The sequence below is a fragment of the Oreochromis aureus genome, linkage group 3 (assembly GCF_013358895.1).
Source record: "Oreochromis aureus strain Israel breed Guangdong linkage group 3, ZZ_aureus, whole genome shotgun sequence".
Taxonomy (NCBI): domain Eukaryota; kingdom Metazoa; phylum Chordata; class Actinopteri; order Cichliformes; family Cichlidae; genus Oreochromis; species Oreochromis aureus.
In genome coordinates, this window is record NC_052944.1 from 106,701,593 (window position 1) to 106,728,596 (window position 27,004).

Sequence of the window (27,004 nt, forward strand, 5' to 3'; positions counted from 1 at the left end):
CAAAGATACAGGGACAGGTCCAGGGAAGATCTCCACACACAGATAAATACAATTAGTACAAGGTTCACTCGAAGACTAACAAACTCAGACTTGGTGATCACAGAATAACTGATGCTGGTGGCTTAAAGTTCCAGCAACGAGTAGCGTAGGTCTGCCATCTTAAGAAGTTCTTCTGATTACTACAATCAGCGACAGGTGCAATGATGAGAGCAGGTGCGTGGGCCGGGAGGGAGCCCACAATGAGCACTGCCACGGCAGGAGGAAGAGAGAGAGGGAGAACAAAAACAAAAACATGTTCCCTAACACGGGGTCAGCCGGTGAGGTACGGGGACGGTGACATTTCCAATGCTGCAATGTTATCTGCCCCAGAAACAGCTTCAACAGTTGATGGTAGAGATGGTTTACACTTATTTAGAGCTTTCACCTCTTTCCAAAAGTCTGTCACATTGTTACACAGCGTTTTCCTAGCCAAAGAATCTGCTCTCAGCATTTGCTCATTTTGAGTTATGAAGCGAACAGCATATTTATATCTGGCATTCGCACATTTTTTCTGTTCAAATTCTGGGCCTTGTTTAGGTCTTCCAGCCATGGCCCAACATTTATAAGCTACACAAGCTTCATCAAAGTACATGGTTACATGTTCTTTCCAGGTCTGATGTTAGGTTTCTTAGGGTTATATTGTTTATCAAACAGTGTACCCCATTCATACAGAGCAGTCACTATATGATCATACATGGAGCAGAGTTCATGTTTATGCACAGCATCCTTACATTTGACATCCTTGCACAAAACAGCTTCTTTGGGCAAAGAAATGTTGTTCAGATGTATATCGGTATTACTATGATAAGCTAAGACGTCCCCTTCACTAAATGCTGACCAGTCTAATTATACACTGGTAGCAATATTAGCATAATTATTTCCAGTTGTTGCTGGCATTTATTCCACATTCACAGTAAAAAAAAGTCTTGAATAAATGCATTAATAAAAGTCAGCCTACTGAGGTATTCTTCCTCATTTTGACAAGATTCATAGGGAGTATAAATATTAAGAATAATAAAACTACTATTATTCAGTGTATATTGTATACCAATACATCCTGTCTAATTGGCTTTATCACAGGATTTATTTTTTGTCCTAAAGAAACTGTTGGGAATTAGAACCAACAGACCCACACACCATCAAACTGTTTAACTCCTCTCTGGAGGGGAGAGGGAGGGGAAACAGGAGGACAAAGGAGGGCAGGGACAACTTATCTGTAGTGCATTTTTCACTGTCCATTTTTTTTTCTATATCCAATAGAATAGGTGCAATAGACTCAAAATAGTTGAAATGTGCAATTCAATGGTTATTCCTATTTATCGCTACTATATACTTGTATTTATATATGTGTATACATGGTATGTTTCTATGTCTGCTTACATTCTTTTGCAATTTATGTGAGTGCTGTGCTACTGGAAACAGAAACTCCCAGAAGAAACTACCTGAGGGATTAATAAAGTTTTATACAATCTAATCTAATCTTGGAGAGCAGGGCCGTGCAGAGACGTTTAAAGGGGTGGGTGCTCAAAGTTAAAAAGGGGCACATTGAACCAGGCTGAATAACAACAACGCACATTCATCAAGAATCTAATATGGGATTGCATCATACTATATCACTGTTGTGAGGCAAAGCAAACGTAGCCGATGTTTTACCTGATGGGTACAATGTTGCTGTTGAGGGGTTTCTGCTGCTCCTGCTGCTGACAGTGCTGGAGGGCAGGGCTGTGTTGATCTGAGACTGTAGACATTAAAAAGTCCACAGGAGAGATGGTAGCTGATTAAACAAGTATCATGAGATAATAACAAAATGCAAAGATTGTGCTTGGAACCATAAGGCAACAAAAAACTGTGAGAAATAATTTAGGCTCTGCCTGTGAATCACTCTTTGCTTCTCTTCTTCCTTCCATCCCATCATTTCATATATCACTCTCCACTATCTGAGAACAAGGCACAACTTGCTATTGCAATAAACTATCATTTAATTATCCACACCTAACAACTCTTGCACTTAATCTATAATACAATGATTACAGAAAAAATGTTATAGCACTGCCTTTAGTAGCCTCACACAGCTCCTACTGTTTCCTCCTCTTGTCCTTACCAGGCATGTCTGGACAATGTTATATCATGAGTAATAGTTTTTTTTTAATCCATCTAAATAAAACACGCACATGCACGCACACACAGTGACATTTTAGACCTTCTTCAGAATACTGTATATACTATGGGCATCATGGTGCTGATCCAGAATCCTTACATTATTATTTATTACTAGAGCTACAATAATAAAGCAATGAGGAGGGGGAAGTAATAAATATGAAATAATGTATTTATGATGATTCATTTGTTTCACTATCCACTTGGTGCAGGGAGAAAGCTTATTACATTTTAAACTGTAGAGATTCAATAATTTTACTGCTCTAAAATCCAAATTTTGTCTTTTTTAAAATATAAATCTAATATAATCTGTGTCTTAATGTATGTTCTTTAAAATACAGCATGTTTTTTAAATATATTATAATTATAATAATGCATAATTATGTGGACATGCATATTAGATCGTTTTTTTAGTGAAATATAATCCCTCCAAAAAGGCAGGAAAAGCCATGAACATACTTTAAAATTAAATATGTTCCCTAAAACGGTGACAGAGCTACAGACCCATGACAGCCTTACATAGGTAGCCAGCAGCTATGACCAGCACTACTTGTGCAGTTAATAAAAGGACAGGTAATGTTTGTCGCGCTGTTGCACACACAGCACGCTCATTTGTTTCAGTTCATCAGTTGCAACAAGACAACTTACCAGACAAAGGTGTACGTAATAAGCTAATACTCCTGTGTGCTATACACTACAGTGTGTGCTGTACACCTACTTACTGGTTTTGTCGCTTCAGTCTGTCTCTGAGGTAATTTGTGTTTCTCCTACAGCTCCGGACCGCAAAACAATGCGCGTGCTCTTTGTGAGCTCGTAACCAGCGCGTTCTGCCGTCAAGGGCGATCATTGCTTAAATGTGATCATGTGACTGATGCAAGCCAGATCCTTTTATTTAGCAAAACTGTGATTAATAGTTAAATATTATTGTTGAGGGGCACAGACAGGACTCTGCACGCACACACACATAAAAAAATAAAATTAAATAAATAAAAAAAAATAAAAGTTGCCTCAACAAAAGGGTACTTTGGGCACCCATCAGGAAAGGGGCAGGTGCTCAAGCCCCTCTAGCCCCCCAACCCCCTGCACGTGCCTGTTGGAGAGCATCTAAATTCTCCCTGCTGTCCTCCAGGGTGTTGGGAATGATTATGCAGATGTGTTTAGGTGCCTGTCAGTTTTTTGGTCTAATCTAAGTGTTAAAACATGTTCAATTCTGAGCTATCACTTTTTCAAGTCTCTGGTGTCTAACATCACCTCCAGCATTTCCGTTCTGTCTCTGCTCACACTCACCTCCCTCATAAGTCTCCTCAGTGTGTGTTTGTGTGACTGTCACAAACGTCTGCTTATCTGTTTGGTCATATTTACACAGAGAAAGAAGCTCCTCACCTGTGCAGGTATGCAAGGTGGTGGAGGGGCCACTAACCTTTGACCTTTAGTGACCTCTGTCCTCCTGTTGCAGGTGTGTGTGTGCTGCTGCTGTCTGCACCGACTGTTTCTGCAGGTGAGTCGATGAAGTGAAAACAATCAGTGAGACTCCAACAAGAACACAAATACATTTACTGTGTGTGTGTGTGTGTGTGTGTCTCTGTGTGTGTGTGTGTGTGTGTGTGTGTGTGTGTGTGTGTGTGTGTGTGTGTGTGTGTGTGTCCCAGTGTCTCTTTCTGTTGGTCCAAACCTTCAGCAGTTCTTCAGAGGCTCTTTAGTGGATCTGAGTTGTGTTGATGATGGACAGACAGCTGATGGATGGACAGTGAAGAGGACCAGAGGAAACCTCACTGAGGACTGTGGAGCAGTTCCAGGCTTTGGGGGGCTTCTTGGTTCCTACTGTGTTGTGGATCTTTCTGCTCCCAATGAAACCTTCTGGTGTGACTCCTCTGGACAGCAGAGTGACAGAGTCTCCTTCATTGTCCAATCAGACACTACAGGTGAGATGTTCCAGCTGTGTCTCTGTCTCTGTGTGACTCTGCTCTCATTAACTCTGTTTGTCTCTGATGGTCAGATAAAGGTGTCATACTGGAGATCCCTGCACTTCCTGTGAGGACAGGAAGTGATGTCATTCTGCGCTGCAGACAGAGGAATGGTGCCACAGTCGAAGCTTATTTTTTCATCAAAGGAAGTTCTGTTGGTCATAAACCAGAGCACATCATCACTAACATCACGCAGGCTGATGAAGGTCTCTACTGGTGTTCTACTAATCAGGGTGGAACGTCTCCTCAGAGCTCTCTGAGGGTCAGAGGTCAGAACACTGACATCACTTCCTGTTTAAAAGCTGATGTAACATTGTAACCTGATAATTAACTGACTAAACCATCTTCATCATCTCTCCTCCAGATCCTCCTACAATCATCCATCCTCCTCCTCCAAGCACCTCCACAAACTTTGCTCCTCCTGTAAAAACTGCTCTTACGTGTCGTCCCTCTCCTCCTCTCCCAGCATCCAACTGTCCTCCTCCTCCTCCTCCTCCTCCCTCTCTCCTGGTCTCAGTTTTATCAGGTCTGGTCTCTGGGGTTCTCCTGGTTCTAGTTCTGGGTTTGATTCTGTTCCTCTGCAGTAAACTAAAAGGTATGAAAGCTCTCACTCACCTGACATGAACAGGTGTAATCTGATTACTGTGCTGACCTTCTGACCCTACATATAAAACTGACTGGGTCACCTCTGTCCAGATCAGTGGGTTTTACTCATCCAGACATGCAGGCATGGTGCGTTTGAATGTATACTCGAGTGATGCTGCTCAGTGATTCTTCAATTTCCTCTGTGACCTTTCAAAATAAAATGTATATTTGGGTCGCCCCTGACACATAAAGCTATATTATATCTCAGTTTATTCTTTTAGTGTGGAAGATTTCACAATGTAGTATAAAAAGAATAGATTGGTGACATTACATTTAATCACCTTTCAGTTCTTTAGGATTTATCATGGAGCAAGGCAGAAGTGTTTTTGCTAATTCCTAGAATAAGTATATTATATTAAAAACGTTTCTTCATAGAGTCCATCATATCGAGCACAGAGTACTTCAGTCTGTAATAACATGTTAGTGTCAACAAGCTAAATGATTGTCTTGGAAAAGCAAAAAACTCTAACAAGCTAATCTTCTCAGTAAGTAACACTTATCATAAATGTTTAATAATGTTGTAATGTAATTAGATTACATAATCATGTTCATGTGTTTCCTCCTCCTCTCTTTTCAGGTAATAAAAACCCGTCTCCTTCTCCTGTGGATGTGACCTACGCTGATGTCACGATCAAACAGAGAGCCAACAGGAGAGGTAGGCTGTCACCATGTGTGCTGTCATCAAAATAAGCCAAGCATGTTATCTAGATAAATACTGTACTCTTTAAATCTATGTTAAAAGGAGTACTACTAAAGGCTGAAAACTACTACCTCTATGAATGTCTGTAAATCTGTGTGTTTCCAGACAAACATCCTGCTGATCCACGAGCCGTCTACTCTGATGTGAGGACTCAAACTTCAGGTACAAATGAACATAACACAGGTGGTGATGATGATGGTGATTATTTTCTCTTACATGTTTGTTCTGTTGTTCTAATGTGATTATTATTATCATTATTACTTTTCTAATATTCTGTTATTGTGACTCTTAGTTTTCTCCTTCGGCTATTTCCACAGTTAGCTTTGTGTCATCGGTATGTTCATGAGGGATATGTACAAAGTGTGAGCATTAAACGCAGGAACATGCAGGCAATCTAAGTTACCTTCTCAGATAACTTTATTCAGTAGAATTGTACTTATATAAGACTAGCTGTACAGGGTTGTGTTCTGTTAGAAATGTTAGAAAAAGAAATAGATTTTAAGACATCAAGCTGTCTCAGAATCAGATGTTTCTGTAGATGTCACGGTTGGCTGTGTGGCAGGCATGGGCAGGACCCAAACACAGGACTCGGAGGCAGCAGAAATAAAGTACCACATTTATTGCTGGTATTGATTTACTAAACTCAAAGTCAGGTACAAAGAAACATTAAAATAAGCAAACAAAAGACAAACTAGAAACTAAGACTGTAACACCCAGAAATTCACGACTAGTAGTGATGGCTCGTTTGAAGCCGAAGTGCATGTGCAGAAAAAAAATTCAACACACTGCTTCATAAACACTGTGCCGAGGTTTGGTTTGAACAGAGTCACGTGACCAATTACATCCGAATCTTCAGGCAGCACGTCACTGCTTCAGTGCCTGATTCAGTCTAAGGAGCTTGGAAAAAAAAGCATCTGAACTTTATGTTTCTTGAAGATGTTTCATCCAAAAAGCTTCTTCTGTTCTAAGAGTAACTAACTTTAGGTTCTTTGGGAGTGTCCCAAGAGGGTCATGGACCCCTGTTGATCCTCTACCTAATCACATGAGCCAAGACTGCAATCAGCTGGAGGAGTGAGAACCTTCACAGACATACCTGATTCAGTAGTTTATAAGGCATTGACTTTGTGTAAAAGAGAGCGAATCAGTGTGCAGCATGATCAGATACATGGAGCAGGAAGAGAGGATGCTCTAAAAACCAGTTCATCAAAAATTCTGGTGTAAAATGTACTTAAGAAATACACAGTACATGTTACGGTTTGGAGGAGGACTCAAGCGCAGCACTCCTGTTCTGATGCTCACAAGAAGGGTTTATTTACAATGCACCAGGTGTATATACAAGAATGTGCGGGGGAGGGGGGGTGCTATATACAGCTGAGTGAGGGGAGAAGGGGTCTCCAGGGAAGTCCAGGGGAAAACACGCGTTCTTCAGAATATCCACTCACACGATCACAGACTAACACTCCGACACTGCCACACGGGAATCACACGGGGGGAAAATCCAGGGAGCTCTGTACACAGGGAGACAGGGTAAGTACGACGCACACAGAAAAACACTCTTAACTAACTTGCTGTAGCTTGGCTTCACTAACGCGTGGTAGACAACGATCCAGCGACGAACAGCAGTCACCTCCTGGCTTAAATGGTGATCACCATAATGAGACCCAGGTGTCTCATCTCCCGAGGGCGTGAACCCACAGTGATTTCCACCCCGGCCAGAGAGAGAGGAAGAGAGAGAGGAAGAGAGAGAGTGCTGATCAGCGTGCAGCTGATCTGCCTGGCCGTGACAGTACATATAGTTATAATTATAGAATTTATAGTATATTATATATAAACGTACCTGTCCACTGGTTAATTACATAATCATGTAGAGGCAGGGACCTGCTCACAACATGTTATAAGATTATTGTATCCCTTAAGGACCCACAGTGACACTGGTGTCACCGCCCCTTTACACTTAGAGAAAAACAATTTATAATGGTTTAACTTTGACTTTTAACTAATAAAGTCCCTAAGTGACGTCTAATGCACAAACTAGAGGCACTCTGGGTGTTCAAGACACCATTTTCAAAGTCTTGGTCCACCTGGTTAGCTAATGAGACCACTCTGCTAATTTTAAAAACTTTCTTTTCTTTGTGCAAAGGTAAGCTTTTACTCATTCAGCAATTCTAAACTTCAGATAAGATGTCATAGGTCCCTTGTAACCTAGTTTGGTAATATTTCTAAAACAATTTGATCTAGAATCAGTTTGTTAAATATTGCTGTGACAAATATGTCACATCGGGCATTAAACTCCAAATTTTCTTAACAAAACTGATGTGACATATTTGTCACAAAAAGACAAAAACTGATCATTTGCTTAGTCAGTTTAGCTTATTTAGTTATTTTAAGTAATTGTATTCTTTGTTGTTAATTCTCAGTCATATTTAACCAAATTCAAGCATAACTAATTTATTAAATTACCTAAATTTGTGATGGAACTTTACTTTAGCTTTGTCGAGGAGTTTTTTAGTTACCCCCCATTTTTTGTCATTTTCACTCTTTTGTAGAATGGATAAAAAGAAAAAATATAGTGTTCAAGATGCGCTGGAGTTTATCACTGCAGAGGACAGTGAGTATGAGGGATGTGAAAGTAGCTCAGATGAAGATTCTGAAGACCCTAATTACATTCCCCACAAAGACGTGGAGAGTGATGAATCAAGTGAATCCAGTGATTCAGACAGTTGTGATTCAAGTGATTTAGAGACAGCCACATTCAAGCCATATGGACACTGGGCAGCCCAAGGCAGCTATCAAAGGACAAAAATTCTCCTGGAGAAAGAAAACGTTCGAAATCCCTGAGACCACATTCAAGGGACCCTGTGCCAAACCTCCAGATGAGATCCACACTCCACTGGAGTACTTCAAAAACTTCATCACAGATGATATGCTGCTGTTGTTAATGGAACAAACAAATTCATACAGTGTACAAAAATCCAACCATCTGAGAAATGTAAATACCACTGTTAAAGAACTAGAAATACTCATTGGTCTCTATCTGAGGATGGGTCTATGCCAAATGCCTGGCAATCGAGCATACTGGGAAAATGACACCAGGTGTCCTATGGTAGCAGATAACATGTCCCGCAACCGATTTCAAACCCTCTTGGGATCTCTACATTTCACTGACAATACAGATTTATTACACAGAGATGCAGAAGACAAGTGCTGGAAGATCCGTCCATGGCTTGAAATGTTTCGCAAACAATGCCTGGATATCGTCCCAGAGGAGTACAACTCTGTTGATGAGCAAATGGTACCCTTCAAGGGGACACACAGCCCAATAAGGCAGTATGTGAAGGGAAAGCCCCACCCCTGGGGATTGAAAATCTGGGCCCGGTGCTCATCCTCTGGTATACCCCATGATTTTGTTGTTTATCAAGGTGGTACTGGGAAGAAGACTTTACTTGGGATTGGAGGAGATGTTGTGGTGAAGTTGTGTGAAACTCTGCCAGCTGAGCAAAACTACAAAGTTTTTGCTGATAACTTCTTCTCCTCAGCCCCACTTGTGCTCACACTTCTTCAGCGACAGATCTACTTTGTAGGAACACTTCGTGGAAATCGCTTAGCAGGTTGTCAGCTTGAAGATGAAAAAAGTCTTGCCCAGAGAGGCAGAGGATCTGTTGATGCCAGGGTGAATAAGGAGGAGAGCATGGTTATTGTGAAGTGGTATGACAACAAATCTGTTACCCTCATCTCATCCTATTGTGCAACTGAGCCTCGAGATACAGTCCGTCGCTGGAGCAAATCGGACAAGGCATTTGTTGAGGTCAAAAGGCCACACATTGTGAAGGAGTACAACACATTCATGGGGGGTATTGACCTGCTTGATGCCTGCATTGCAAGGTACAAGTACCACATGAAGTCACGGAGGTGGTATCTCCACCTGTTCTGGCAAACCATCATGCTCGGTGTTGTCAATGCATGGTTGATTTACCGTCGTGACTGCAAGCTACTTGGTGTCCAAAAGCCACTGAAACAAAGAAGCTTCCAGGCAGAAGTTGCCACAAGCCTGATCCTTTGGAAATCACACAGGGGGCGCCCATCACAGAACATCTCATCACCACCTCCACCACCCAAGAGAGTTCGTGTCGGAGTTCCAGAGGATGTCCGGACTGATGAGGTTGCACATTGGCCGGTAAAATGTGAAAAGCGAGGTCGGTGCAAAAATTGCAAGGTGAATGCAACTACCACCCTCTGTGAAAAATGTGATGTACGTCTTTGTTTCACAGAGGAAAGAAATTGCTTCAAAAGTTACCATTACCAAAGGTAAACTTCTAACAACTGCAATGAAAAAAGCCATTTGAGCAAGTTATTGACTTTATGTAACATTCTTTTCTATTTTGGCACAATGTTTTTATATGGTCATGTTTTTAGTTCATTACACCTCTCTAATGTTAATGTTTTTTCAGTGACATTTTCAATTGTACCTCCAACATTGGGCTGATTTATTTTATTTGTTTCCAAGAAGCTTGTTGAAGTAAACCAAGAAGTGTTACCATCATTATCCATGTTAGAATTTGAAAATAAAAAGGAAATTCTGTTTTTAAAAGCAAGAAAGTGTTTACAGAATTACTTTCTATATATGGAACAAATGTACCTTGTATGCCCAATGTGACACATATGTGACATTTCAGATCTGGGGCAGTGGGTGGAGCTATTTCAAAAAAAACTTCAGAAATGTGTTATATATGATTCATTTGATATAACTTACAACCCCCATAATTTTCATGAAAGTAGAAATAGGTCTGGGTTCTTAAGGGGTATAATATTTAGGGCTGGGTGTCATCACTGATTTCTAGAATAAATTTGATTCTCATCCACAAGGTCCTGAATCGATTCAATCTATTTGATTTGAATCGGTGAAATTTTGCTTAGTCAGAAATATAACCTTAAAAATATTCTGCAGCAGAAGAAAAATTGGAGAAAACCATGAATCAATATATAAACATTACCTGATGCTGCTGAAGTGAAGCAGAGCAAAGTTACAGAGATTTGATTACATACACAGGTGTCAGGATGGTGTCGTGGATGAGAGAAGGCGGACCCAAACGCTGGACTCACAGGTAGGTAGGTGAAGGTTGGTGTTTATTGTCAACGGAGGGAACAAACAGAACAGAAGTAGGATAGCGCTGGCTGGCTGGACGAGTGACTGAATGAAGGACTGACTGACTGACTGACTGAAAGGCTAGCTGACCGAACACAGGTGGAAATGACAACATAACATTAACATCAATGACACGACCCTGGACTGGTTGAACTGAGGAACATAAATACACAGGCTGAGTGATGAGTGATTAGAAACTGGTGAGTACACAGCTGAACATAATAATGAGAAGAGGACTGAACATAATGCACATGGACCAAGGCTAACACAATAAAACAGGAAGTGAAACAGGCAGAAGATAAACAGTGAACATGAACTAAAAATGCTGGGTCAAAAACCCAGAAAACCTGACAGTACCCCCTCCCCTTCAAAGGCCGGCACCCGACGGCCGAAAGAAAAAAACCGAGACAGGGCGGGCGGAGGGGGTCCAGGACGGAGGGACTGAGGGAGTCCAAAACAAAGACAGTTCTGGTGGGCGGCCACGTGGCCGGCTGCGACGCTGGAGGTGATCTGGTGGGCGGCCGCGAGGAAGACGGCGGCGGCCACTGAGCAGGTCCGGTGGTCGACCACGCCGGCGTTGACTTCCAGAACGTGGCTCGGGCGACGCCGTGGCAGCCGCAGGACCAGGCGAAGCAGAAGCCGAAGCAGAGGCTGGACCAGGCGAAGCAGAAGCCGAAGCAGAGGCTGGACCAGGTGAAGCAGAAGCCGAAGCAGAGGCTGGACCAGGCGAAGCAGAAGCCAAAGCCGAGGCGGGACCAGGCGACGGTGAAGCTGAAGCCGAGGCTGGAGCGGAAACCCCTGGCTGGAGACAGGCCGGGCCAGCGGGCGCGGAAACCCCTGGCTGGAGACAGGCCGAGCCAGCAGGCGCGGAAACCCCTGTCTGGAGACAGGCCGGGCCAGCGGGCGCGGAAACCCCTGGCTGAAGAGCAGGAGAGCTCACAGCTGGCTCTGGATGCTGTGGCTGCAGGTCCGGGGACTGAACAGGATGGTGGATGAGTGACTGGGGAACAGAAGGCTGTACTACAGAAGGCTGTACTACAGACTGAACCGCAGACTGAACTGACTGGACTACGGAAGACTGAAGGACAGACTGGACAGGCTGGAGGACGGGCGACTGGGGAACAGAAAAAAACTGGAGAGGACGAGACTGGAGGACAGGAGACGGAGCTATTGGGGCCTGAGGAACAGGACACTGGGCTACCGGAGACTGGAGGACGGGAGCAGACTGACCTACAGGAGACTGGAGGACAGGAGCAGACTGACCTACAGGAGACTGGAGGACGGGAGGAGACTGGAGGACGGGAGCAGACTGACCTACAGGAGACTGGAGGACGGGAGGAGACTGGGCTACAGGGAACTGGAGGACAGGAGGAGACTGAGCTACAGGGAACTGGAGGATGGGAGGAGACTGAACTGCAGGTGACTGGACAGGAGCAGACTGAACAACAGGTGACTGGACAGGAGCAGACTGAACAGCAGGTGACTGGACAGGAGCAGACTGAACTGCAGGTGACTGGACAGGAGCAGACTGAACTGCAGGTGACTGGACAGGAGCAGACTGAACTGCAGGTGACTGGACAGGAGCAGACTGAACTGCAGGTGACTGGACAGGAGCAGACTGAACTGCAGGTGACTGGACAGGAGCAGACTGAACTGCAGGTGAGTGAACTGACTGGAATGGAGGCTGAACAGCAGGCGAGTGAACTGGCTGGACTGGGAGCTGAACAGCAGGAGAGTGAACTGGCTGGACTGGTAGCTGAACAGCAGGAGAGTGAACTGGCTGGAGTGGGGATGCTAAGGGACGAACAGAGGTGGGTGAGGCTAAGGGCTGAGCTGGGGTTGGTGTGGCTAATGGCTGAGCTAAAGACTGAATTACTGAAGGTGATAAATCTGCAGCCTGGGCTAGTAAAGCAGGTGCCTGAGCAGGGGACACCTCAGCTAGCCTAACCAGGGACAGTGCGAGGGCGTGAAAAGCTGGATCAGGCGGTGGATGAAGTGGTGAACTGACAGGTGGAGAGCCTAGCTCTTCCGCGCTTCTAGGGAGGTCAGGCTGGGTTCTGGTTGCCCTCAGCCTGGGCGCTGGGACAGGCACGGGAGGTGGCTGGACACCAGTCACCCCCACCCGAGAAACAGGAGCGGGTGTGGAGGTAGACTGGGTCACAGCTGTCCTCGTCCTGGGAGCTGGAACAGGAGTGGCTGTTGGCCGGGCCCTAGCCATCTGAGGTGGTGTTCTAGGGACAGGCTGAGCCTTAGCTGTCTTCACCTGAGAAGGTGAAATGGTGGAAGAGGAAGGCCGAATCTGGGCCGCCATGCTGGCAGGAAATGGCTGAGTGATGGGTGTGGAAATAGTGACTGGGTGTGTGATACTGGTGGGTTTATCAGGAATTGTTCTGGTCTTTCTGCCACCACTATTTACAGTCTTTAGCTTTACCATCTTTGGGGAAGCAGAGCAGAAAAAATCTTCGCAGTCTACATCATCGTCTAGGAGGGAAACTCCCCTTGAATCGGAGATGAGTCCGTTATGTGTTTTGAGTGAACGATTGGATGAAGGGTGTGGAAAACAGTCACTGAAACTCACCACCGGGAGTTGCTGAGAATAGTTCGATTTATGACGGCGTGTGCGCCGCTTTCCCCGGGAAGAGGAAGCGGGCGGGATAAACAGCTGAGCCTCTGGCGCGGGAGCCTCCGTTGAGCCGAGGTGGGAGGCATAGCCGCTATGCCGTTGCAAAGTGGAAGAGCCGGTGAGTGAAACGGCTGGCGGGCGAGCGAGGAGCGGAGCCCGCTCTCCACGGCGAATGCTCCGATGCAGGTGAGGCAGCAGGTGGAGGACCGCGGCGTCTCCGAGGCCTGCCCAGAGCCAGACGAGTCCCCTCAAAGACGTGCTCCCTCTCTGAGAAGAGCCGCTGTTTCCACCTGAGCTTCTCCGCCCAAATGGAGAGCGCTGCATCCTGCCGTTCGAAGAGTTCCGAGTCCGCTGGGTCCACAACGCGGGGTCGTGTCATTCTGTCAGGATGGTGTCGTGGATGAGAGAAGGCGGACCCAAACGCTGGACTCACAGGTAGGTAGGTGAAGGTTGGTGTTTATTGTCAACGGAGGGAACAAACAGAACAGAAGTAGGATAGCGCTGGCTGGCTGGACGAGTGACTGAATGAAGGACTGACTGACTGACTGAAAGGCTAGCTGACCGAACACAGGTGGAAACGACAACATAACATTAACATCAATGACACGACCCTGGACTGGTTGAACTGAGGAACATAAAATAAGACTTTCTTGTCAGGAGTCAGTTAAATGAAAAAAAAAAAAAAACAGTGTCCGACAGTGCTGCCAGGGCTGCTGCAGCAGTTGTGTGGTGTAGTGAAAAAGGACCCAAATGCTGGCAAAAGCTGTGCTGCGAGTGAGCTTTATTGACTGAGTGGCAAAGTAGCAAACAGGAATTGAGGACTGCATAAACTAAACTGTTAAAGTAAAACAGGAAATTCACAAACACAAACTCAGGGACATGAACAGAGCACTGGGGGCGGACACAGGTAGGTATACAAAACACTAAACACAAAACCCCTAAGAACAAGAAAACAAGAATTAACCCAAAAAATAAGATGATACAAATATAAAACACAAAACGCTGGGTCTAATGACCCATGACCATGACAGGCGCTGTACATAACGGTAGACTGGTGCGTAATAGGCAAGCGAATAATACAGATAACACAGATTTTTAGATGGGAAACTATTCTTGAAGTACACTGAGAGAGAGAGAGAGCTGTGCATGAAGTGTGATTTTTATCGTGGTAGAAGCAAAACAGCAAAAGTAAGAAGGAATTCATGACGATTGTTACCGCACCAGATTCGCGGCTCCGAACCGTAGTAAGGAAACCTCTGGCAGTTACTTGAAGGTTTCGTGACTGGCTCGTAGCCGGCAACTAGCTTACTGTACAGGTCAACTCCGCTAGTAAAAAAGATCGAAGGAGGCGTAGGAAAACTGCTTCACCGAACTTTATTTCTTCTCCAAGGCACGAACAACGTGCACAGTGAGCTGAAAACAATTTACTCACAGCGAACATCGCCGACACAACTCTAGCTGCCGAGGGCGTTATTATATTCCATTTACTGATTTCCTTTCCCGTCTCTTCTGTCACTAACCGTTACTTTTCCCTTCTCCTCTCTCTCTTCACTCACACACACACACAGGGCAGTCCTGCTACACACAGAATAAGTATATAATATTAATATATTATATTATATGTATGTAATATATATATATAAAATGAAATTACAACTCAAATAGTAGCACCATACTCAAGTCTACCAGTAGGTGGTAACAACACAACATAGGAACCAGATTAAACACCTAATTTTGAACATTGCAATCACATAATAATTACAATTCAATGTGACAGCTAAAACCTGCTTCAAGAATATGGAATCAAACTTTATGAACGAATGATTAAATTTGTCCCGATCAAAAAATTCAACTATTTAAAAAAAGAAAACTGCAAATCTAAAAAAAATAATAATAATAATGAAAAACAAAAACATGACCTTGAGGATTGAAAATACTCACAAAGCAGCTTGTCTGTGACCAAACTCCGTCTCGAGTCACTCAATCCATCTCTCTGTCTTCAGGTCCTGAGGACGTCGCTTATGGTCAGGTGGTCATCAAAAGCAAGAAAAAAGGTGGCAAGAGGAAAGGTAACCATAGTAACCACCATAACGACAAAGCATGGCACTCACCATAAGTCAATTCAATTTTATTTATATAGTGTCAAATCACAACAACAGTCACCTCAAGGCGCTTTATATTGTAAGGTCGATCCAACAATAATAGATACATAGAAAAATCAAACAATCATATGACCCCCTATGAGCAAGCATTTTGGCGACAGTGGGAAGGAAAAACTCCCTTTTAACAGGAAGAAATCTCCGGCAGAACCAGGCTCAGGGAGGGGCGGATATGATTTAATGCAGAGAGGCAGCCTACGTCTATTACAGCATAACTAAGGGAGGATTCAGGGTCACCTGGTCCAGCCCTAACTATATGCTTTAGCAAAAAGGAAAATTTTAAGCCTAATCTTGAAAGTAGAGATTAGGGCTGGGTATCATCACTGATTTCTAGAATTGATTCAATTCCGATTCATAAGGTTCCGAATTGATTCGATCCACGATTCGATTTAATTTGATTCGATTCGATTCAATTCGATTTGAATCTAAGAAATTTTGACAGTCAGAAATATTATAATTCAGATCATTTACATATTTTTTTTGTATAAATAAAAAGGAAGCTGACACATGCAAGACTTTATCAAAGGTGTAAGCGTCACAGCAGATGTCTTTGTGTCAAAGCAGCTGAAGAGAAAACACATAAAAACATGAAGGTGATTTTCCTGGCCTGGATTTTATAAAAAAAATATTCTGCAGTACGTCAAAAATGAAAGAAAACCATTAATCAACATATGAATGTTACCTCTGACGTTACAGCCGTTTTATTAGAGACATGGCTAAGCGTTTTGCATTTTGCATAATTTTAAAAAGTTTAATTTGGTTCAGTATTGAACGGCAGAAATTAGTTTTTTTTTTCGGAAGAATGTAAAAGGGGAAAAAAAACCGCGGCCGACAGCGCTGTAAACAACGGTAGAGAGAGAGAGAGAGAGCTGTGCATCGTGGTGGAGGCAAAACAGTAAAAGAGAGTGAATTCATGACGATGTTTATGTGAAGCGTAGTTTGGATCTTCTTTTGCTGCTGGTTCGGTCAATATTGTTTGGACAGAGATCAAACTAACAGCTTTAGAATCAACACAAAAAGGGCGTGAACACAAAGCGCAGAGCCGCCGACAGCTCTCTGATCTGTCGGCTTTCAGCCCGACAGTGTCTGTGTCGTCAGGTGGGAAAAGCGACATCTCACTGATTCTGATCCGCGGGTCGCGCTGTGTGTTTACGTCTTTGTGCAGAATCCGTGTACCTGCTCTCATTTACTGTTTTAACTGTTTGGTGGTTGTTGAAATTTTGTGAGATTTCACCAGAGATTCTGGCATTTCGGGAAAAATAAATTTGTATAAAAAAATCGATTCTAGATTTTAATGAATCGATTTTACGTTGTCCAAGCCGATCGATTTTAATCGATGAATCGATTATAAAAACCCACCCCTAGTAGAGATAGTGTCTGTCTCCCGAATCCAAACTGGAAGCTGGTTCCACAGAAGAGGGGCCTGAAAACTGAAGGCTCTCCCTCCCATTCTACTTTTAAATACTCTAGGAACAACAAGTAGGCCTGCAGAGCGAGAGCAAAGTGCTCTAATGAGGTGATATGGTACTACAAGGTCATTAAGATAAGATGGGGCCTGATTATTTAAGACCTTGTATGTGAGGAGCAGGATTTTGAATTTAATTCTGGATTTAACAGGAAGCCAATGAAGGGAAGCCAAAACAGGAGAAATCTGCTCTCTCTTTCTAGTCCCTGTCAGGACTCTTGCTGCAGCATTTTGGATTAGCTGAAGACTTTTCAGCAAGTTTAAGGACATCCTGATAATAGTGAATTACAGTAGTCCAGCCTGGAAGTAATAAATGCATTACTTCTAGGCTGTGTTTGTTTAGAACAGCAGCTGCTTTTACTTTGGCATACAAAATAATGTGTGTGTGTGTGTGTGTGTGTGTGTGTGTGTGTGTGTGTGTTACAGAGCAGTCAGCTGATCCATGTGCTGTGTACTCTTCAGTCAGAGCAGGTAACATTCACACACAGGTGTGTTAGTAAAGGTCAGAGGTGAACAGCTGACATCAGTGATGTTTGTCTCTGAACAGGAAGCTGAGGACACACTCGGTCTGATGGACGACCTTCATCCTTCACTCTGCTCCTCTTTCAGAGCCTGCTGAGGCTTCATCAGTTATTCCTGAATCTTAATTAGTCAGTGTTGATCATGGAGAAGCAGATTTGTACTTTGAGTATTAGTTTTTCTCTTTTCATTCTTCTACAAACATGTGAATGACTATAAAGGATCCATACACATGTAATAAAGAAAGGACCTGTGTTTAATAAAAGTTTCTTTGAAAGAATCCCAGATGTGTCTGAATCTGTGTTTGTTCCATCTAACAGCCTGTGTCAGTCAGTCCCTGTGAGGTCCTGATGAGCTGAGTCCTGTAGTCCTGGGTGATTTGATAATGGATCAGGCTGGTTGGTTCTTTGTTTCCTAAACACATCCGAGTTAGTAAATGGACAGTCAGTGACTTCCTGACCCACTCACAATCAGCAGCTGATGCTTTTCCCAGTGTAACTATAGTATGTTTAATGGACTGCAGTCAGGTCTAGACCCCGACGAGCATGCAGATGAGCTTCTCCGAGACAGTTTCTGACAGTTTGTGCAGAAATTCTTTGGTTATGCAAACTGATTGTTGCTGCAGCAGTCCACGTGGCTGGTCTCAGGCAATCCAGGAGGTGAACGTGCTGGATGTGAAGATCCTGGGCTGGTGTGCTTACACATGGTCTGCGGTTGTGAGGCCGGTTGGATGTGCTGCGAAAATTCTCTGAAACGGCTTTGGAGAAGTATGGTAGAGAAATGAACATTCATTTCACAGGCAACAGCTAGTCTCATAACAGATTAAATGCCATGTTGAGGCTGTCATTTTTAGCATCTACGTTGATGTTAAAATCACCCACAATATTTATTTTATCTGAGCTGAGCACTAAATCAGATAAAAAGTCTGAGAAATCAGAGTGAAACTCTGTGTAAGGCCCAGGTGAACGATAGAGGATAACAAATAACAATTTAAGGAGAACATGCGGCTAAACATGTCACTCCTGGCCCGATCGGGGTGGCTGTAGCTCAGGCAGTAGAGCAGGTCATCTACTGATCAGAAGGTTGGTGGTTTGGTTCCTAGATTGCCCTAGTCTGCATGCCAACTATCCTTGGGCAAGGTACTAACCCCAAATTGCTCTCCGGAGTATGAATGTGTGTGTGAACATTAGTTAGAAAGCACTATGAAAATGTGCTGGTGTGAATGTGTGCACAAGTTGTGTAAAGCGCTTTGAGTGCTCAGAAGAGTAGAAAAGCGCTGTACAAGAACCAGTTCATTTACCTTTGGTGAGGGGACCAGAGAAAACTACAGAGTCCGACATTGTTTTGGCAAAGTTACACACCGATTCAATATTGATTTTAGTGACCTCCAATTGGCGTAACCGGGTGTCATTACTGCCGACGTGAATTATGATCCTACTGTATTTACGTTTACCCTTAGCCAGCAGTTTTAAATTTCCTTCAATGTCGCCTGCTCTGGCCCATGGTAGACAATTGACTATGGTTGCCGGTGTCTCTAGCTTCACATGTCTGAGAACAGAATCACCAATTACCAGAGGTTGACCCCCGGCGGGTATGTCGCCGAGTGGGGAAAAACGGTTAGACACATAGCGTTGCCAACCGTCCCTTAAAAAACAGAATCGTCCCGTATTTAGAAACAAAAGTACACGTCCCGTATTGAGCTAATAAGGGACGCACTGTGTCCCGTAATACAGTGAGAATCAAAAGTAGTCTATAAATATTAATGGAATTAACGCTTTGTTTGAAAACATAATTCCCAGCCCCTCTCCTGCTCTGTGACCAATGAGCTGACAGCACACTTATGACAATTCGAGTATGACAATTCAGATTAACGCTTATCTCATTGGTCAAGGAAAGGTCGCTGAGAAAATACCAGAAGACAACAGATGACCACAACAAGAAGCATGGCCAATAGGGAAACAAATGCCGACACTGCGGTGCAAGTCTCGGATGACAGTACACCTATTCAGCTCCTGCTCAAACTGCACGATTGACTCGCTGGGGTTATAAGTTCAAGATGCAGGTCTCACACTATACGGCTCGCTCTCCCTCTCTGTCTTTCACTCACACAGACACGCACCACCATCAACTTTGCTAAATTGCTAATGAAAAACATTGATCAGGCAGCTGTGATTGAGCAGCAATGTAGAGCCAACCATTTTCACGGTAGTTGTGGTCGTGATAATTTTGTGAGGCCACATCGAAAAGGCTCGGATGAGCTTTCCGAAGTTCTACAAGTTGTTTCTCCATCACTTGTGTACAGATCACACGCTGCACAGCCGTGCTGCTCCGTCTTTTTCACCGACGTTTACGTGTTTGTGCGTGAGCTGCAAGCAGTGTGAGCGGCTCCGGTGTATACTACACGATGCACAATGAGGGCCAAAATCAGGCCGATCACCAAATCGGTCGCACGACTCAAAAATCGGCTCAAAATGGGCCAAAAATCGCACAGTGTAAGCCCAGCATTAGACCAGCAATGTTTGTTCCCCTCAGAGAAAGAAATAAAGGCTGCAAAAGTACTGGGAGGAATGGGAAAAGGAAAACACCTGGATGGAAAAGTGCACAATAACACCTATAAAGCACACTGCACGGTGCGCCGGCGCACTTTTCCCATAGGCATGCTTCTAATGGTGGGCACATGAAGAACATGAGGGGCGTGAAAGTTCGGGGAACCCTTAACCAATTTGTTGTCCACCAGGCCACCGCAGAAGCAGATATGGTATGTAAACACTAGTTTGTTTTTTTAAACCCTCTGGTTAAGGTTAATATGTGCGTGTGCAGTGAATATCAGCGATATGTGGCCAGAAGTGTGATAATATAATTTATTTTGTGTAATAAACAACTGCAAGGATAGATGATTACAACAAATAGATGACTAATACATAAAATACATAGATGAATAATGGTGATGAGTTATGATGCGTAATCATGGGAACAAGCGGGTTTACAAACGGCAGCAGCTGATTAGCATTAGAAAAGCTGAAATAATACCTCAACTGAAGCCAATTGCACTAAATACATTATATGTGCACTGTTACAAGAATGTTTTTCTTTCTATTGTTTTCTATTAATTTAAATAATTTTAAGATAAGCAGGACAGAGTTCTTTTAAAGAAAGATTTACTTATATTCTCAAAAGCATGACAGGCTTCTGTTTAAGAAAGAGACCTGTTTTATTGTGTTAATGTTGTCATTTTGAACTAAAAATAAATGGCTAAATGATCATTTGTTTCCCATGTGTTCATATCACAAAGAATATGCATCTACTTAAATCAAATTCAAATCAAATGGTTAAAAAAATAATTTCACACACAAAAAAAGAGCTACAAAATTCACCACACTGGGAAGGGTGAAGATCACTGGGTCGCCCGGCCCCGGCCTCGAGGTGTTCCTTATTTATTTTTCGGGGAGTTGGCAACCCTATAGACACATGAACAGGTTGGTGGTGCTTCCTCCTCACCGTCACCCAGCTGCCCTCTTTCCCCAGCTGCTTGGGGTCTGCCAGGGAACCCCTAGCGGGGCCTACGCTCTTCGGCTGCACCAGCTACAGGGGCCTGGCTAGCTACGGGTGAATGAAGGGTGCGAAGCCGAGTCTCCAATTCAGTAATCCTGGCCTCCAGAGCTGCAAATATGCTACATTTGTTACAGGTATTATTACTGCTAAAGGAGTAAGGAGTAACTAAACATCTGACACAATGAGCAAGAAAGTGCAGGAGGGACAGGTGAAGTAGCCATGGTGCTAACGAGTCGGCTACGAGCTAAGCTAAGCTAGCGAAACAGTAAAGACACAGTACACAAATAAAGTTAGTGACTAGTTTGGCTATAAATTAGGTAGTGAGTGCACAGAGAGTGTGCTTGAGCCGCCACTATGTGTCCATTAAAATCTGCTCTCTGTGATTCTCTCTTTCAGAGCCCATTGAAGCCCTCATTTGCATCTGTGTTTGGTTCTCCAGCTGCACTACAGCACCCAGAAAGGCACTTCAGAGGGTCATCAATATGGCCCAAAAAATCATTGGACATCCTCTTCCCTCCCTGAAGGACCTGTACAGTACTCGCTGTCTCAAGAGGGCACGCAGCATCCTACGGGACGGTACACACCCAGGACACCGGGTGTTTAAGCTACTGCCGTCTGGCAGGAGGTTCAGGTTGCTGAGGTCCCGAACAAATAGACTCAAGGACAGCTTTTGCAACAGGGCAATAGCCCTAATCAATGCAAATAGCTGACCTGACTGGCTACCTACCTGGACTTTTCTTGTGGGGTTAACAACGGTAAAAACAGTAATAATAATAATAATAATAATAATAATATTTATATTTGTAACTAGGTGCAATAATAATTAATGTGCAATAATAACAGTGTGCAATACACATACACTTATTCTTCTTTTTTATTACTAAGTTATTATACTGTGTTGTGTTGGTTGTGTTGCGTTTTGTCGTATCATATCGTGTTGTGTTACATGTAGCGCCGACATAGGACAGTTTTCCAATTTCATTGTACTATTGTACTACGTATGACTGTGCAATGACAATAAAGAGTTATCTTATCTTATCTTATCTTATCTATCATTTTCTTCTTCACCACCAGTTTCTTTGTGTGCATTATTGTAGGGTCCACCTTACAATATAAAGCCCTTTGAGGTGACAGTTGTTGCAATTTGGAGCTGTATAAATAAAAGCGAGGTGAACTTGAACCCAACGAGTGCTGTCCTGCATCTGATCACTGCTGGGATTCTGTTCTGCCATCATTGTTCATCAGACTGTAACAGCCCAAAACATCTGAAACAGCTCTGTAGGATTCAGACTCTGGGTGTGACAATGATGTGTGACCCAGTGTTTGAGTTTTATGTATTTTTGTATCCATTTTTGATCTAATTAATTTCTAGGTGGCTATTTAGTCTTTTATTTCCTGGTTGGTTTTTCTCATCTCCCCCTGTACTCAGTCTCCCTGATTCGTGCATCTACCTGTCATGTTTCATGTCTGTGTGGCTATGTTAAGTTCAAGTCATGATTTATCTTCATGTCTGTGTTTCCTGTTTTATTTTGAAAGAGTCTGGTGTTCTTTGTTCACTGCATTTAGTTTTACACTCCCCTGTGCTGTAATTATGTTTCATTCTAGTCAGCTGTGTCCTCATGTGTCTCCACTTCCCCGGATCACCTCATGTGTGTATTTAGTCCTCAGTCTTGCTTCCCAGCCATAGTAAGTCGTTGTTTAGTCATAGTCTAAATCTCAGTAGAGTCATAGTTTCCCAGTCTATGTTCAGGATTTCCCTCAGTTACTTTGTTGTTTTTTCCGTGAGTTTTCGGCATAAAGGCAAAAAGCAATAAAGGCTCGCTTTTTCTTAAGTCCAGTTTTGTGTCCTCACCTCTGTCTGCTCTTGGGTCCTCTACTCACTCCACACGGTCTGCCCCGGCATTCTGTGACAGACTCCCTGCCTTCCCTCACATAAGCTCTGCTTCCCCTCTCGTCATGGTTCTCATGGCTCTGTGCATCCTCCGCTGTTTGCACCTTCTGACATTTCAATGAAGATTTTGTCCTTATTGTCAGTGAACTGTACTGCACCTGTCTCCTTTGTTTCACCTGTCCTTAGTTTGGTTTGTAGCTACACTGTAGGAAAAGATAAGTGCAAAAAATAGATTATTTCTATTATTTTGGAAAATCTCATTATTCAGGTTAAATGACATATAATGTGCTTTATTATAAAAATGAATTCTGTACTTCAGACTACGGGTGAAATCTGTGAAGTAGCCAGCTTTATTTATTACAATTATTATAGATGTTTGAAGGCTGTAAAAGCCCTCACTGCATGCTTTGTACACTTTTCTCAGACAGGCATGAACATTTTCACTCTTTTCTCTCTTGTTTATACACAAAGTTCAAACCTTGGTAGAAAAATAAGTCCATTATAGAATGAAACCAACCTTTAGAGTCACACTGCGAGGGATCAAAGATTTATGTACATTCTGTACTGGGCAGGAGACACGGCACAAGATTGATTAACAATGGTCTACATACCAATCAGGACGCAGAACACAATGCATTATGTTGATGTTTACTTCTTGACCTCACCGATCTGTTTGATATCCCTGCTGGAGAGGAAGAGTCAGACGAAGCTGGAGTATTTGTCATCTAAGCTTTGTTACCAATGCACACTGGGAGATCCCACTACATGCAGTCACAGCAAGCACCAAGTGGATCGTGGTGCTTGCATACATCTTGTTACGGATTCAAAATATTGGGGATGGATAGAAGAGAAAAACCACAATAACGACACTGGTCCGGCCGGGTCAAGATGAACAATGATTTTAATGAACACACGTGTGGGAGAACAACACTGCACGCAGGCAGCCAAAGATCTCAAAATGGTGGAGTATCGCTAAAACTCTTATAGTTCCTCTAGCGGCCCCCACCTAATCATAAAACATAAACATTCACACTCTTTTCTCACACGGCGCCTAAGCTGCGACCTTGGCTCCCTGTTTATCTGCTCCTGCTGAGATGGGGCAGAAAACCTCCCTGGTATGTTCTGTTCTCTTCTAATCAGACAAATAAGATCATGACTCTCTGAAAACAGTATTTCTTATAACTCAGCCGTATAATGCGTCCTAAAACAATATCATTCATTCACAATAAATCAGCAGTCTAATGTAATGCAAATCAGTTTAACAAAATGTAATAGTTATCACCTTCTTCTAATTCAGGAGAATAATGCAAACTAAAACTACATAATATTTCACAATCTTTAATTAGGGGTATAACATGGCATTGTAATAAAGTTTTTCTCTTTCTGCTTGTAATAATCTGAATACGGCATGTAATATTGAATAAATGTTGTTTAATCAACTATCACTACTTAAAAGCTTAATAAAAGGATATAAATGAATAAAAGATACTGGTGAATAATATGGTATATTTGTTTTGTAGGCATGTTCTCTCCATGGCTCAAGATCCTGAACACAATAGATTGCTTGGTCCTCGCGCCGAACAAAGTTTCCGACACTCCACTAGTGGACCGAGCTCCCTCATTGGCAAGCATGACACTGCAATGTGTATAAAGATGATCATGGTTACCCCCGCAACGGAAGATTATATCATTATTCTGATACCTGTAAATAGAGGATTAGCCTGAGGTTATAACAATCACTGTAATACAAACTTAATGTAATGTCACTAACTACAATAAATGCTTGTTGTATGATTCTAATGCAATAAAAGATAACCGTAAAACAACTCATTTTCACAACCTATATAGAGCAGGGGGGGGTTAATCTTACTGAGGCAGGTCTTATTCCTCATTCCTCAGGCAGACCCCCACTGTCAATAAATTCCTCACTCTGCACAGTTACACACCAAAGTTTAGCTAAACTACCTGCTTTGGCATGTCAGAGGTCAGGTTCAGCAACTTAATCTCATTTTTGAGAGCTTTAAAGCCACATGAAATGCTTTGAGAATAAAAGTTCACAATTGTCCTTTAAACAGGGGTTGATCAAGTCATCCTAACAAGACACAGACTTACGAATCATTTCCTGTTCTTCTGATCTGCAGCCGAACCCTATTATCTAAGCACATTTTATTATAATTGTTCTTTGTTTATTATATTATAATTATAATAATATTATAATTGTGGCGCTGGTGCCCTACCCTCAATTTTATTGCATATAGACACTAAGGGTTTTCGGGAGGAGCCGTGCTGCTCTCTGAGAGGAAGCAGCAGTGTTGGGAAGGTTACTTTTAAAATGTATTCCACTACAGAATACTGAATACATGCCCCAAAATGTATTCTGTAACGTATTCCGTTACGTTACTCAATGAGAGTAACGTATTCTGAATACTTTGGAATACTTAATATATTATCATGCTGTTTACAACTACATGAATGTCCTATTGCTGTGATTTATTACTGTTACTGAAGGTCCGCGGCTCCGAAACGTAGTAAAGGGACCTCTGGCTAATACGTCGGGTTCGTGTCGGGCTGGTAGCCGAAAACTAGCTTTACTTTGTTGTCTGGGTCAACTTTGCTTGCCAGAGACAGAGAGAGGCGTTGAAAGGCTTCTCCAACTGAACTTATTTTTTCCGGAGGAAAACACGAACACAGTGTACAGTTGAGTCTTAATAGCTTACTTACAAATGGGCTCGTCAGGCACTCTTCTTGGCTGCTGTGGTTATTATTATATTTACATGCTTCCAGCTCCCGTTTTTGCTCCGTGACAGCTCGGACTTTTCCTTGTCTCCTCCCTCGCCACAGACACATAACGGGTATGGCAGTCCATTCTCCCTGCAGCACGGACTACACTGCCCATCAGGCTACATGCTTTAGAGCTATGCCTGTAGCATTCTGCCTTTAGCTTAGCACAACAACAACAACAAAAAGCTCTCTCACCCAGGAAACACGCAGAGAGAGCGCGTCACCCTGTAACCATGGCAACCGTAACATTGCCGCCTGGAACAACAGAACGTAGCTGTCAAACAAACCCAAACAGTCCTGACCATGACAATATGAAACAGGAAGTACCGCCGTGTATTCCATTTATTTCAACAAAGTAACTGTATTCTGAATACCACCTTTTTAAACGGTAACTGTAACGGAATACAGTTACTCATATTTTGTATTCTGAATACGTAACGGCGGTACATGTATTCCGTTACTCCCCAACACTGGGAAGCAGGAACCATGCCCTCCTGTGTTTTCAATGCACTTTAGAACAGCACACAGCAACACTACATTCATCGAGCTCGTTCATGTGATGAAGCTCGTCCCCGCGGCCTCCATGCAGGGCGGATCCCGCACTTTCAGCTGGTTTTATCAGATCATATGTGTGTTTAATGCAGGGGTCGGTAACCTTTCTGATGAGTGTGACTAAAATGTCCTCAGAAGGCAATGCGCCATATGATTGCATTGCAAATCCATCAGCAGATCAACTGAAGCAGCTACGTAAAAAAGTGTGCGTGTGTGTGTGTGTGGGGGGGGGGGGTTGCGGCCAGCGGGTGTGTGGGCGTGACACAGTCGCTCCACCTCAAGTCACTACTGTGTAGCGCTTGTTAAAAATAACACAGCATCCACTTATGCCTTGCGAGCTACTGCTCCAAACATTTTATTGACACCATCCCTGTCACACCACAGACCAGTCTTCTGTTATGTGCTCCCCCGGAGGCATTCATGAGCTTTCTTGATTACAGCGCTGGTAAACTTTATCATTACATGAACACCTACATATCAACACTGAATTATATACAACATAAGTCTTATAAACTAACATATACACATAATTGTTTTACATTAATATTAATAATATTTTTTCAATTGTTTTTTTTTTCAACACCATCAGAATATAAGATAAAAACAAATCCAGTTTCAGCTTTACAGATTAAGCCTAACTGGTCTTTTGGCCTTACGCTCTGACCTCCTCAATACAAGTTCTGAAACCACTTCACGTTTCTCCACATACTCATGTCCATCCAGTGGTTTCAAATCAGACACAGTCTCCACATGCTACACATCAACATTTTCATCTTCCTCGCCACATTGTTCCTCCTGAAATGTCTCTTTAGTC

General features: G+C 43.1%; 2 protein-coding genes across 2 annotated transcripts in view; one reads left to right on the forward strand and one right to left on the reverse strand.

Moving 5' to 3' along the window:
- LOC120438625 overlaps positions 1-27,004 on the reverse strand; it is a 335,811-nt gene that overhangs the window by 214,523 nt on the left and 94,284 nt on the right. The gene's annotated exons all lie outside the window — the stretch shown is intronic.
- Positions 229-17,659, forward strand: LOC120438634. Its single transcript, XM_039609060.1, has 10 exons — positions 229-390; positions 3,653-3,694; positions 3,846-4,118; positions 4,193-4,429; positions 4,525-4,755; positions 5,383-5,460; positions 5,611-5,667; positions 15,275-15,340; positions 17,322-17,366; positions 17,443-17,659. Exons 1-10 carry the CDS (start codon positions 240-242, stop codon positions 17,448-17,450), a joined length of 1,188 nt encoding a protein of 395 aa, XP_039464994.1. The 5' UTR covers positions 229-239; the 3' UTR covers positions 17,451-17,659.